The sequence below is a fragment of the Falco rusticolus genome, unplaced genomic scaffold (genome assembly GCF_015220075.1).
Source record: "Falco rusticolus isolate bFalRus1 unplaced genomic scaffold, bFalRus1.pri scaffold_179_arrow_ctg1, whole genome shotgun sequence".
NCBI lineage: Eukaryota > Metazoa > Chordata > Aves > Falconiformes > Falconidae > Falco > Falco rusticolus.
Genome location: NW_023618192.1, coordinates 13,490 through 27,041, shown reverse-complemented (window position 1 = coordinate 27,041; position 13,552 = coordinate 13,490). Strand labels below are relative to the sequence as shown.

Below are 13,552 nucleotides of genomic sequence, written 5' to 3'. Positions count from 1 at the left end.
GACGCACAAGCGGGGGGGACACGGGGGGGTGGGGGTTGGGCACGAACGATATTGCACTTCCAGTGGCGGGCGGGGGGGGGCGATGTCTCCTGCGCCCGGAGGGGCTGGGGGGGGGGGGGGGGTGTTTTAAAAACTCGAGGACACACCCCCCCCCCCAAATAGCACAGACACCCAGGTCCACGCCTGGTGGAGGTGGGGGCTGGGACCACCCCCAGGCTCTGGCCCCCCATGGGGTGGGGGCTAGGGCCCCCCCCCCCAGGCCCCTGTGGGGTTCAGGGGGTGGGGGCTGGATGATGGCCCCCTCCCCCCCGAATTATGTAGGGGGGGGCAGAGCCTGGATGCAGGGACCCCCCCACTTTGGGGAGGGTCAGGCTCAGTGTGCCAGCCCCCCCGCTCCCAGATTACTTGGGGAGTGGGGGTGAGGGGCCAGACCCCCCCCACCCCATCAGGGGGGTGTCAGGCTCTGTCTGCCAAGCGCGCCCCCCCCCCCCCCCCCCCCCCCCCACCGAATCAAGGGGGTCTGTGCCATGATGCTGGGGGGGCTCCTGCATCTGGGGGGGGGGGGCGGGGGGGGGCTGGTTCTATAGGCCAGGCCCCCCTGCATTGGGGGGGTCAGGTCCTGGACATTGGGCCCCCCCAGGTCACGGGGCGCAGGTCCCAGACACGGGCCCCCCCCCCAGTATTGGGGGTGGGGGGGATCTCAGTCCCCAACCACACTGGGGGGAGAGGGGACAGGCCCCGCCCCCCCCCCAAGATCATGGGGGGGCCACTCCCAGACACCGCCCCCCCCCCCCCTGCACTGGGGGGGGTCAGGTCCCACTCACTGTATCCCCCCAATATTGGGGTGGGGGGTGTCTCAGTCCCCACCTGCATTGGGGGTGGTCAGGCCCCGGACACAAGTGTCCCCCCCGGACTGGGGGGGGGACCAGTCCCAGACACCAGCCCCCCACATTGGGGAGGGGGGTCAGGTACCGGACACTGCCCCCCCTCCAATATCGGGGTGGGGGTGGGGGTCCAGTCCCACACACCACTCCCCAGATCATGGGGGGGGCGCTCCCAGACACCAGCCCCCCCACATTGGGGGGTCAGGTCCTGGACTCCAGCCCCCCCACATTGGGGGGGCCCAGTCCCACACACCACCCCCCCCCCCAAGATCATGGGGGGGTGCTCCCAGACACCAGCCCCCCCACATTGGGGGGTCAGGTCCTGGACTCCAGCCCCTCCCCCGCATTGGGGGGGGGGGTCTGGTCCCAGACACCGGGCCCCCCCTGGATCATGGAGGGTCCAGTCCCACACACCGGCCCCCCCGCGTTGGGGGGGTCAGGTCCCGGACACTGCCCCCTCCCCCCATATCGGGGTGTGGGGGTGTCTCAGCGTCCCCCCCTCCCCTTGCCGGGGGGGGGTGCAGCGGCGGGGGGCGCAGGGGGGGCGCGCGGGGGGGGGGGGCTTCCCGCCTCGTCCCCCGAGCTGCTGCCGCCCCCGTCCGTCACCTCCAGCTCCGAGTCCGAGCCCGGCTCCAGCGGCCCCCCGGGGGGGGGGGGGCGGGGGGGGGGGGGGGGGGGGGGGGGGGGGGCGGCAGCGGCGGGTAGAAGGGCGGTGGGTAGAGCGCGGGCAGCTTGGTGGGGGGGGGCAGGGGGAGCCCCCCCGGCACGTAGGGCCCCCACCCCCACGGGTACTCGGGTACCGGCGGCCTCGCGTAGCCCCCCAGCAGCGAGGGGGTCTTGGAGTAACCGGAGAGACCTGGGGGGGGGCGGGGGGGGTGAGACTCCAGGGTGGGGGTCCCTGATCCCCCCGGGTGGGGGTCCCTGCTGCCCCCGGGACGAGGTCCCTGATCCCCCCCGCGTGTCGTCCCCCCCCCCCCCATGCCGACCCCGCTGCCCCCCCAGCCCCCCAGTCACAGCACCCGTGTCACCGCCCCCCACCCCCCGGGTCGGGGTCCTGCCCCCCCCCCCCCCTCCATCCCTGCGCCCCCCCCTCACCAGAGCCCAGGAAGGGCAGGGCCGCCTCCAGCCGCAGCTTCTCGGCCTCGGGCTGCCGCTCGAAGAGGGGGGGTCTCCCGGGGGGGTCGGCGGGGCGCGGGCTGCAGAACAGCGACTGCAGCGTCTGCAGGGGCAGGGGTCAGCGGGGGGGGGGAGGTCACACCCCCACACACACACCTTGTGCCCCCGCCCCCCGCCCCGTACCTCGGGGGTGAGGGGGGTGCAGTCGGGGCCGTGCCCCCCCCCGGGGAAGGGGCCGGGGGCCAGAAGCAGCGGGGCCCCCCCCGCCACGTCCAGCAGCGGGTAGTTGACCAGCACCACTTTGCTGAAGTTGAACTTGTAGGTGAAGCGTTTGCCCTTGGTCTTGTGCAGGATCCGCTTGTTGTAGTAGTACCTGGGGGGGAGGGGCGGGGGGGGAGAGTGGGGAGGGGGCGCTGGCAGGGGCCCAGTACTCGCCAGTGCCCGCCAGTGCCCCCCAGTGCCCGCCAGATCCCCCCAGCACACCCAGTATCCCCAGCATCCACAGTGCCCCTCAGCAGAGGAAGCACACGCAGTGCCCCCAGCACCCCCAGTATCCCCAGCATCCCCAGCACACCCAGCGGCCCCAGCATCCCCAGCACCCCCAGCATCCCCAGTATCCCCAGCACCCCCAGCACACCCAGTGCCCCCAGCACCCCCAGTATCCCCAGCATCCCCAGCACACCCAGCGGCCCCAGCATCCCCAGCACCCCCAGCATCCCCAGTATCCCCAGCACACCCAGCACACCCAGTGGCCCCAGCACCCCCAGCACCCCGAGCATCCCCAGGATCCCTAGCATCCCCAATATCCCCAGCATCCCCAGCACCCCCAGCACACCCAGTATCCCCAGCATCCCCAGTATCCCCAGCATCCCCAGCACCCCCAGTATCCACAGCACGCCCAGTGGCCGCAGCACCCCCAGCACACCCAGTATCCCCAGTATCCCCAGCATCCCCAGCATCCCCAGTATCCCCAGCACCCCCAGTATCCTCAGCACCCCCAGTGGCCCCAGCACCCCCAGCACCCCCAGCATCCCCAGCACCTGCAGTGCCCCCAGCACCCCCGGTGCCTGTAGCACACCCAGTACAGCCCAGCATCCCCAGCACCCCCAGCGCCCACAGCACCCCCAGTGCCCCTCGCATCCCCCAGCACCCACCGCCCTCACCACCAGCAAAACAAGGCTCCCCCAGCCGGGGGTCGGGGTGGGTTTTGGGGGATCCGGGGGTGGGGGATGGGGGCCCACCTGAGGGCCCGGCTGAGCTTGTCATAATTCATGTGGGGCTTGCACTTGCGGACGCCCCAGAGCCGCGCCACCTCGTCGGGGTCCTTGATGACGAACTCGCCGTAGTCGCCCTGCCAGGCGATGACCTCGCGGTACTCCTCCTTGCGCAGCAGCTCCAGGATGAAGTGCCACAGCTGGATCTGCCGCGAGCCCGGGCTCGACTCCGGCTTGTAGGCCCAGTCCGGGAAGGCGAAACCTGCGGGGGGGAGGGGGGGGCGGGGGGGCGCGGGGGGAGGGGCACGGGGGTGCCGGTGAGACACCCAGGTGGCCAGGGCGATGGGTCCCCCGTGGGTGCCGGTGATGCCCAGGTGCCCGGGGGGAGGGTCCCGTGGACCCTGGTGACATCAGGGTGCCCAGGGTGAGGGTCCCATGGGTCCTGGGTGACATCACGGTGGCCAGGACAGTGTCCCCATGGGTCCCAGTGACACCCAGCTGCCCAGGGCGATGGTCTCCCGCGGGTGCCAGTGACACCTGGGTGCCCAGGGTGAGGGTTCCCCTGGTCTTGGGTGACATCATGGGCACAGGACAGTGTCCCCATGGGTCCTGGGTGACATCAGGGTGCCAGGGGAGGGTCCCATGGGTCCTGGGTGACATTCACACGTTGGCCAGGGACAGTGTCTCCCAGGGTATGATGCCAGTGACACCCGTGGTTCCCAGTGGAGGGGTCCCCTGGTCTTGGGTGACATCAGGGCACCCAGGACGAGTGTCCCCATGTGTCCTGGGTGACAATCAGGGTGCCCAAGGGTGAGGGTCCCCATGGTTCCTGGGTGACATCACGGTGGCCAGGACCAGTTGTCCCCATTGGTCCAGGACACCCAGCTGCACCAGGGACGATGGCTCATACCCGCGGGGGCCAGTGACACCTGGGTGCCCAGGGGTGAGGGTCCCCTGGGTCTTGGGTGACATCAGGGCACCAGGACAGTGTCCCCATGGGTCCTGGGTGACATCAGGGTGCCCAGGGTGAGGGTCCCATGGGTCCTGGGTGACATCACGGTGGCCAGGACAGTGTCCCCATGGGTGCCAGTGACACCCGGGTGCCCAGGGTGAGGGTCCCCTGGGTCTTGGGTGACATCAGGGCACCAGGACAGTGTCCCCATGGGTCCTGGGTGACATCAGGGTGCCCAGGGTGAGGGTCCCATGGGTCCTGGGTGACATCACGGTGGCCAGGACAGTGTCCCCATGGGTCCCAGTGACACCCAGCTGCCCAGGGCGATGGTCTCCCGCGGGTGCCAGTGACACCCGGGTGCCCAGGGTGAGGGTCCCCTGGGTCTTGGGTGACATCAGGGCACCAGGACAGTGTCCCCATGGGTCCTGGGTGACATCAGGGTGCCCAGGGTGAGGGTCCCATGGGTCCTGGGTGACATCACGGTGGCCAGGACAGTGTCCCCATGGGTGCCAGTGACACCCGGGGTGCCCAGGGTTGAGGGTCCCCTGGGTCTTGGGTGACATCAGGGCACCAGGGACAGTGTCCCCATGGGTCCTGGGTTGACATCAGGGTGCCAGGGTGAGGGTCCCATGGGTTCCTGGGTGACATCACGGTGGCCAGGACAGTGTCCCCATGGGTCCAGTGACACCCAGACTGCCCAGGGCGATGGGGTCTCTCCCGCGGGTGCCAGTGACACCCGGGTGCCCAGGGTGAGGGTCCCCTGGGTCTTGGGTGACATCAGGGCACCAGGACAGTGTCCCCATGGGTCCTGGGTGACATCAGGGTGCCCAGGGTGAGGGTCCTATGGGTCCTGGGTGACATCACGGTGGCCAGGGGGTCCTGGGTGACATCAGGGTGCCCAGGGTGAGGGTCCCATGGGTCCTGGGTGACATCACGGTGGCCAGGACAGTGTCCCCATGGGTCCCAGTGACACCCAGCTGCCCAGGGCGATGGTCTCCCGCGGGTGCCAGTGACACCCGGGTGCCCAGGGTGAGGGTCCCCTGGGTCTTGGGTGACATCAGGGCACCAGGACAGTGTCCCCATGGGTCCTGGGTGACATCAGGGTGCTCAGGGTGAGGGTCCCATGGGTCCCAGTGACACCAAGGTGACCAGGACAGTGTCCCTGTAGACCCTGGGTGACACCCAGGTGGCCAGGACGATGGTCCCCCATGGGTCCCAGTGACACCTAGGTACCTAGGGGGAGGGTCCCACAGGTCCCAGTGACACCAAGGCGACCAGGACAGTGTCCCTGTAGACCCTGGGTGACACCCAGGTGCCCAGGGTTAGTGTCCCATGGGTCCTGGGTGACATCAGGGCACCCACGACAGTGTCCCCATGGGTCCTGGTGATGCCCAGGTGCCCAGGGGGAGTGTCCCACGGGTCCCAGTGACACCCAGGTGCCCAGGGTTAGTGTCCCATGGGTCCTGGGTGACATCAGGGCACCCACGACAGTGTCCCTATGGGTCCCAGTGACACTCAGGTGCCCAGGGGGAGGGTCCCATGGGTCCTAGGTGACATGAGGGTGGCCAGGACAGCATTCCTGTGGGACTCGGTGACACCCAGGTGCCCAGGGCAATGGCCCCATGGACCCTGGTGACAGCAAGGTGCTCAGGACAATGTCCCCATGGGTCCTGGGTGACACCAAGGTGCCCGGGGCAATGGCCCCATGGACCCTCGGTGACACCAGGGTGCCTGACCCCCCGTGGTCCCCCCAACAGCTGGTTTCCCCAGCCTGGGTCCCCCCATGCCACACGTGCCCCTGCTGCGAGGACCGCGCTGTGTGTGTGGGGGGGTCCTGGTGCTGGGGGGGGACACATGGGGGGCCACAAGGGGGTCCCCAGCCGTGTCCCCCCCCCCTTCCTGTGCCCGCGGCGGGGGGTACCTGGGGTCCAGAGCGCCGGCACCGGCGAGGTGAGGAGCAGGTCGGAGACGCAGCTGCAGTCCATGGTGGGGGTCACACCTGCGGGGGGGGCACGGGAGGGGTTGGGGGGGGCAGCGCTGGGGGGGGTGGCGGGGATGGGAGGAGTTGGGGGTGTCCAGGGACGGGGTGCAGAGATGGGGCTGGGGGGGGGCGGGATTTGGGGGTGCAGAGACGGGGCGCGGTGGGGGACTTAGGGGTGGGGGCGATTTGGGGGTGGAGAGATATGGCGGGGGGTAGATTCCAGGCCTGGGGAGGATCCCCGCCCCCCCCTCCCCATCCCCCCCCCCCCCTCCGCCCCCCCCCCGTTCCTTGTTAGTTTTGACTCGGCCGCGGCGCTCGCGGCGGCGGCTCCGCACTAACGAGCAGCGCTGGGAATTGCGGCCCGCGGGCACGCGCCCGCCTGCACGCGGCGGCGCCTATACGGCCCCTATGCATTGCCCCTATGCATCTATGCATTGCCCCTATGCATGGCCCCCATGCACGGCCCCTATGCACGGCCCCTATGCATTGCCCCTATGCACGGCCCCTATATGTCCCCCATACACTGCCCCTATGCACAGCCCCTATTCACACAGCCCCTATACACGGCCCCTATGTGGCCCCTATGCACTCACCCCCTGCCTGTACACTCATCCCTTAAACATACAGCCCCTGTGCACCCATCCCTTAAACATACAGCCCCTGTACATGCAGCCCCTGTACATGCAGCCCCTATACACACAGCCCCTGTGCACCCATCCCTTAAACATACAGCCCCTGTACATGCAGCCCCTATACACACAGCCCCTGTGCACCCATCCCTTAAACATACAGCCCCTGTACATGCAGCCCCTATACACACAGCCCCTGTGCACCCATCCCTTAAACATACAGCCCCTGTACATGCAGCCCCTATACACACAGCCCCTGTACGCCCATCCCTTAAACATACAGCCCCTGCACATGCAGCCCTCATACAGCCTGTTACATGCATCCCCTATACACACAGCTCCTGTACGCACAGCCCTTATACACACAACCCCCTATGGACACATCCCCTATACACTCAGCCCCCTATACACACAGCCTTTCTACACGCAGCCATGATACACACATCCCCTATACACCAGTCCTTATATACACAGCCCCTATACATCCAACCCTTATATACACTTTGCACACACATCCTATATGCAAACATCCTTTACACACACATCCCCTATACACACATCCTTTACACATGCAAGCCCCTATAGACATATACACATGTATATGTGTCCCTTATACACCATCCCACCACCCCCCAAGCCCGCTATATACCTCCCTGGCACACGCGCCCCTCCCTTGCACACCTGTACAGCTCCCTTATACATAGATACGCCATTCTTACATACATATACATCACCTTTATGTACCTACGTCCTTTATATGTGCTTCCCTTATACACGTATGCACCTCCTTTACACCCATCCATCTTTATACACACATCCCCTATACATACGTGTCCCTTATACACACTCCCCATACGTGCCACACACATTGCAGATGTGCACACACACCCACACACGCACTGAGACACATGGACAGCCCTTATACACACTTATACATAAAACACGCACCTTATACACACTGGGACACGCCATGGACATGCCTACACATACAATATACACCATACGCTCCACAGACACACCCTGCCTGTAGGGTCACGTCCTGCAGACACATCCCCTACATGCACACAGTATATACGCCGTGCACACCCCCTATAGACACATCGGCAACACCCCCTCACCCCCCCAAACACACCCCCTGCACAGCCAGGCACTACGACACAGACACCCCTATACGTTCAGGTCCTTTATGTACAGCCCTATATGCTCACATCCATGGACACCCCTATACATTCAGATCCTTCAGCTACATACACACAGTCCCTCCACATACACCCCCTATAGCCTCAGATCCCTCACAGCCACCCCTATACATTCAGATCCTTCATGTACACCCCTGTGTGCTCAAGCCCTGCATGTACATCCCCTATATGCTCAGATCCTTCATGTACATTGCAGCTCCTGCACAGGCACCCTCATACATCCAGATCCTTCACATACACCCCTATACATTCAGATTCTCCATGGACACCCCTATATGCCCTGCTCCCGCACATACACCCCGAGATGCTCAGTCCCTGCACGTATATCCCCTATACATTCAGATCGTGCATGTACCCCCCTATACATTCAGTCCCTGCATGTGCACCCTATACGCTCACCCCCTTACACCCCTCCCCAGACACTCACCCCCTAGACACACCCCTATACACTCATCCTGTAGATACCCCCTATACACCACCCCCATATGCTCACCCCTATACGCTCACCCCTATACGCTCACCCCTATACACCCCCACCCCCCCCGTGGGCCACCCGGGGCGGGCAGAGGTGTGTGTATATACCTGTGCGCGAGCCTTACCCTGCCCCCCCCTCCCCCCCCCCCCTCCCCCCCCCCCCCCCCCCCCCCCCGTTCCCACGGCCCAGCCCCCCCCGGTCCTGCATTATTCATGGCCCCAATTAGCGCCCGGCCGCGGCCCCGCCTGGGCTCGTTGTTTCATGACCCGGGGCGATGGGAGCGCGGCCCCCGCCCCTCCCCCCACCCCGCAGCCCCCCCCCACCCCCCCCACCCCCCCCGGCCCGGCCCGGCCCGGCCCGGATCGATGCGGGGATCAATGGGGCCGCTTTGATCCGCCGGCCCCGGCAGGATAACGAGGGGCCGGGGGAGGGGGGAGGGGGGGGGAGGGTAAGGGGGGGGGGGGAGGGGCGGGGCGACCCCCGCCGCCTTGTGGCCCGGGTGGCCCCGGGTGCCCCCCGCGCGCGTGCGGCGCCCTGCAGTGCCGGGCACGGGTGTGCAACGTCGTGCAACGCCGGATACGGGCGTGCAAGAGCCGTGCAAGGCTGAGCGCACCGGAGCAGCGCCGCGCCGTGCCGGGGGCGGGATGGGTGTGCAAGGCCGTGCAACGTCGGGCACGGGTGTGCACGCTGGCCGCGAGCCCCGAGGGGAGCCGGCACCCTGACGGGGGGGGGGCACCCCTATAGAGCTATGCAGCCTCCCTGTATGGAGCTATGCAGCCCCCCCAACAGAGCTATGCATCTGCTCCCTATAGAGCTATGCATCCCCCCATATAGAGCTATGCATCCCCCCTATAGAGCTATGCATCCCCCTGTATAGAGCTATGCAGCCCTCCCATAGAGCTATGCATCCCCCTATAGAGCTATGCATCCCCCCGTACAGAGCTATGCATCCCCCATATAGAGCTATGCATCCCCCGTATAGAGCTATGCAGCCCTCCCATAGAGCTATGCATCCCCTCTGTAAAGAGCTATGCAGCCCCCCTCATATAGAGCTATGCAGCCCCTCCCATAGAGCTATGCATCCCCCCTATAGAGCTATGCATCCCCCCATATAGAGCTATGCAGCCCCTCCCAGACAGATGCGCATCCCCACCATATAGGGGTACACAGCCCCTCTGTACAGCGCTATAGGGCCCTGCATAGCTGGAGCTTGGCAGGGATGCGGCAGCACTGGCACAAGGGGTCCATATGGCATCTATAGGGGAATGCAGCCGTCTATACTGAACAGGACGAGCAGCCCGTATATGATCACATGCTCTGTAAGTATAGGTACCGGTATAGAAGGAGTGTCAGCCTATAGAGGCAGCGTGCCTATAGGAATACATTTTTTAAGGGGAAGGTGAAGGTAAACACCCGCAGTATACGTCCCTCTATAGAGGGCACCGACTCTCCATACGTGCCTCTGCCCACACTCTGAGTAAACACCACCAACAGAAAGGCTGCTATAGGATTCGTACCCTATAGCTATTTGCAGAGGGAGAACACTCCGCAGGCAGCATGGCAGTGCGAGCACTGTGCTATATATGTGCCTATATGTGCTGTGCGAACGCACCGAGGCGGGAGAGCACAGCCGGTACCGGACCCCGTATGGCACCCCCCTATAGCCATAGTATTTATACAATGCATCTATAGGTGTTTGTGCAGAAAGAGTAGCCGAGAGGCTTGGTGGGAAATGTGTCCCCTATACAATTAATCTATAGCCGGCGGTGGGGGGCAGAGCAGCCCCTATACATTGGGTCTGCATGAGACGCATCCGTATAGACAGCATAAGGAGAGAGATCCCCTATATACGTGCGTGCGGGCTGTTACAGCCCCAGCCCCTATTTTCCTGTAAAGGCGGCATATGCATTGTATAGGTGTCTCTATACCACGGCCGCCAGGATGCATCTATATTGAGGGCTGCTCCTATGGCGTGGCTGCGGCATCCTACAGTGTATCCTATAGAGCCCGCAGGGGCAGGAGCATGTCCATATGGACAGTGTATAGGGGACAGCGGTAGGTGTGTGTCCATATGTACCGTGTATAGGAGAAGGGATGGTGACAGTGGCATTTCCATACAGACCCGGCGCAGGGGACGGGGGTAGCAGCGTTTCTATACGTACTGTGCATAGGGGATGGGGACAGCAGTGTGTCCATATGTATCGTGCATAACGGATGCAGTGACAGCGGTGTGTCCGTATAGCCCGTGCATAGGGGATTGGGTGGGACTGTATATATGGTATGGGGGGACATACAACCCATACATAGGGGATGGGGGGGCTGTAGGGACTGTGTGTATGGTATGGGGGGACCGCATAGACCATGCATAGGGGATGGAGGAGCCATATGGATGGTACATATGGTACGGGGGGGACCATATAGACCACACATAGGGGATGGAAGGACATATATATGGTAGGGGGGGCATACAGATCATGCACTGGGCATGTGGAGGGAGCACACAGACCATGCATAGGGGACGGGGGAACCATATGGACTGTACGTATGGTATGGGGGGGATTGTATAGACCACGCATCAGGGATGGAGAGACCGTATATATGGTATTGGGGGGGGCATACAGTCCGTGCATAGGCGATGGGGGGGGGGGGGCATAGGGACTGTGTATATGGTATGGGGGACCACAGAGAGCATGCATAGGGGATGGAGAGACCATATATATGGTATGGTGGGGCCATACAGTCCGTGCATAGGCGACGCAGTGCATCCATATGGCCACCATATAGGGTACAGGGGGGACGCGGACCATACGGCGCCAGGAGCGGGTCCGGGTGGGCTGCCGCGTGCGCGGGGGTGGGGGGGCCGGTCCCGGCGGGGGGTGGGGGGCGGGGGGGGGGGAGGTGGGGGGGGGAGGGGCCCCAGGGCCGCCACATCAAAGCGCCGCCGCCGCGGGGCGGATCCGGGGGCCGGGGGCTGTTTGCGCTCGGCGGGTCCCGGGAGGGGGGGGGGGGCGCCGTAATTAGCCATTACCGGGTGATTAATGCGGCGGGGGCCGGCTCGCAGGCGGGGGCGGGGGGGGGATGCACACGCGTGTGCAACGGGGGAGCCACGGGGGGGGGCTCAGCGCTGTTCCCCCCCTTCATTTCACGTGTGTCCCCCCCATTTCACGACACCCCCCCCCGCCTTAACGCGCTTCTTAATCAAAGGGCTTAATTAACAGCAGCGCAGGCACGTGCGTGGCTCCTTGCACACGCGTGTGCAAACGTGGGGGGGGTCCCGCGTGCGGGGGACACGGCACGGGTGGCCCCCATCTGCCAGGGCCATATGTATCTATACGTGTCCAGGCATGTCTATACATGCCCACACGTGTCTATATGTGTCCATACACGTCTGTACGTGTCCACATGTGTCTATACATGCCCATATGCATTCGTAGTGTCCATATGTGTGCATACATGTCTATACGTCTCCATATGTGTCCGTACATGTCTGTGCATTTCCATGTGTGTCTATAGATGTCTGCATGTGTCCATACCTGTCCATATGTGCCTGTACGTGTCTATACGTGTCTATACCTGTCCATATGTGTCTGTACATGTCCATATGTATCATCGCACATCTGTACATGTCTACACATGTCCATATGCATCCATACGCATCCATAGGTGTCCATACATGCCTCTGTGCATCCATACCTGTCTATATGCATCTATACTCATCCATACACATCCATAGATGTCCATACATGCCCATACCTGCCTCTATGCATCTATATGCACCCATGCACATCCATACGTGCCCATAGGTGTCCATACATGCCTATATGCATCCATACCTGTCTCTATGCATCTATAGGCGCCCATGCGCATCCATACGTGCCCATAGGTGCCCATAGAGCCCCCGGCTGTGCCGCCCCCCCGCAGCCCCCCCGTGGCTCCCGCGGCCCCGGCTCCATATTTCTTCATTTGGAGCCAATTCAGCCCCTGACGCCGCCGTTATTGCAGCGTCGCGCGCGGGCGGCCGGGGGGGCACGGGGGGGACCCCAGCCCTGGGACCCCCCCCGGGGGCTGGGGGGGCTGGGGGGAGGGGGATGGGAAGGGGGCAGTGGGAGGGTGCAAGGGTATGGGATGCAAACATGAGGTGGTGGTGTAAAGTCGTGGTGGTGCAAGGCCACAGTGGTGTAAAGCCGCAGTGGTGCAAAGCCAAGATGCTGGTGTAAAGCCAAAGCGCCGGCGCAAATCCACAGTGGCGCAAAGCTGTGGTGGTGCAAGACTACGGTGGTGTAAAGCCACAGTGGTGTAAAACGATGGCGCTGTGAAGCCAAGATGCCGGCGTGCAGCCAAAGCACTGGTGCAACAACGCGGTGGTGCAACACTGCGACAGTGCAAGACCGCAGTGGTGCAAGGCCGCAGCGGTGCAAATCCACTGTGGTGCAAGACCACGGTGGTGTATAGCCACAGTGGTGTAAAGCCACGGCGGTGTAAAGCTGCGGCATTGCAAAACAAGATGCCGGCACGCAGCCGAAGCACCCGTGCAACACCGCAGTGGTGCAAAGCCGCAGTGGTGCAAGACCACAATGGTGCAAAACTGCGGTGGTGCAAAGCTGCAGTGGTGCAAAGCCAAGCTGTGGGTGTAATGCCACAATGCCAGTGCCAAACCCTGGTGTAAAGCCAAAGCCATGGGGGGGGGGGGGTTGGTCACACAGTGTAAAACCGCAACATTGGTGTCAAACTACAATGCTGGTGTAAAACCGCAACGTCGGTGTAAAGCCACAGTGGTGGTGTAAAACCAACGCACTGGTGCAAGGCCAAGCATGAAACCAAGATGCTGGTGCAAAATCAACGTGCTGGTGTAAAACCGGAGCGCCGGTGCTTAGGCCACATAGGGCCAAGGTGTAAAACCGAAGTGCTGGTGTAAGAGGCTGATGGGAGGGGGGGCACGATGGTTTGGGGGTGAGGGTGGGGACCCCCCAGGAGCACCCCGGTGCCGGTGGGCACATGGTGGCACCAGTGGTGCAAAGGGGTGAGGGGCTTGGGGGGTGGCTGGGGGGGTTGGGGGGGGTGGGGGGGGCGCTGGGGGGCTGGGGGGGTGTGGGCGTCGCGGA

At 64.0% G+C, this 13,552-nt stretch overlaps 1 protein-coding gene across 1 annotated transcript; it reads right to left on the bottom strand.

The window, feature by feature from the left end:
- Nucleotides 1–1,080: 1,080 nt before the first annotated feature.
- Nucleotides 1,081–12,351, bottom strand: LOC119142038 (ETS domain-containing transcription factor ERF-like). The gene is made up of 6 exons (XM_037374742.1): nt 12,284–12,351; nt 6,088–6,165; nt 3,242–3,476; nt 2,184–2,373; nt 1,980–2,103; nt 1,081–1,740 (listed from the first exon to the last, which is right to left on the bottom strand). Exons 1-6 carry the CDS (start codon nt 12,339–12,341, stop codon nt 1,487–1,489), a joined length of 939 nt encoding a protein of 312 aa, XP_037230639.1. The 5' UTR covers nt 12,342–12,351; the 3' UTR covers nt 1,081–1,486.
- Between the last annotated feature and the right edge of the window lie 1,201 nt (nt 12,352–13,552).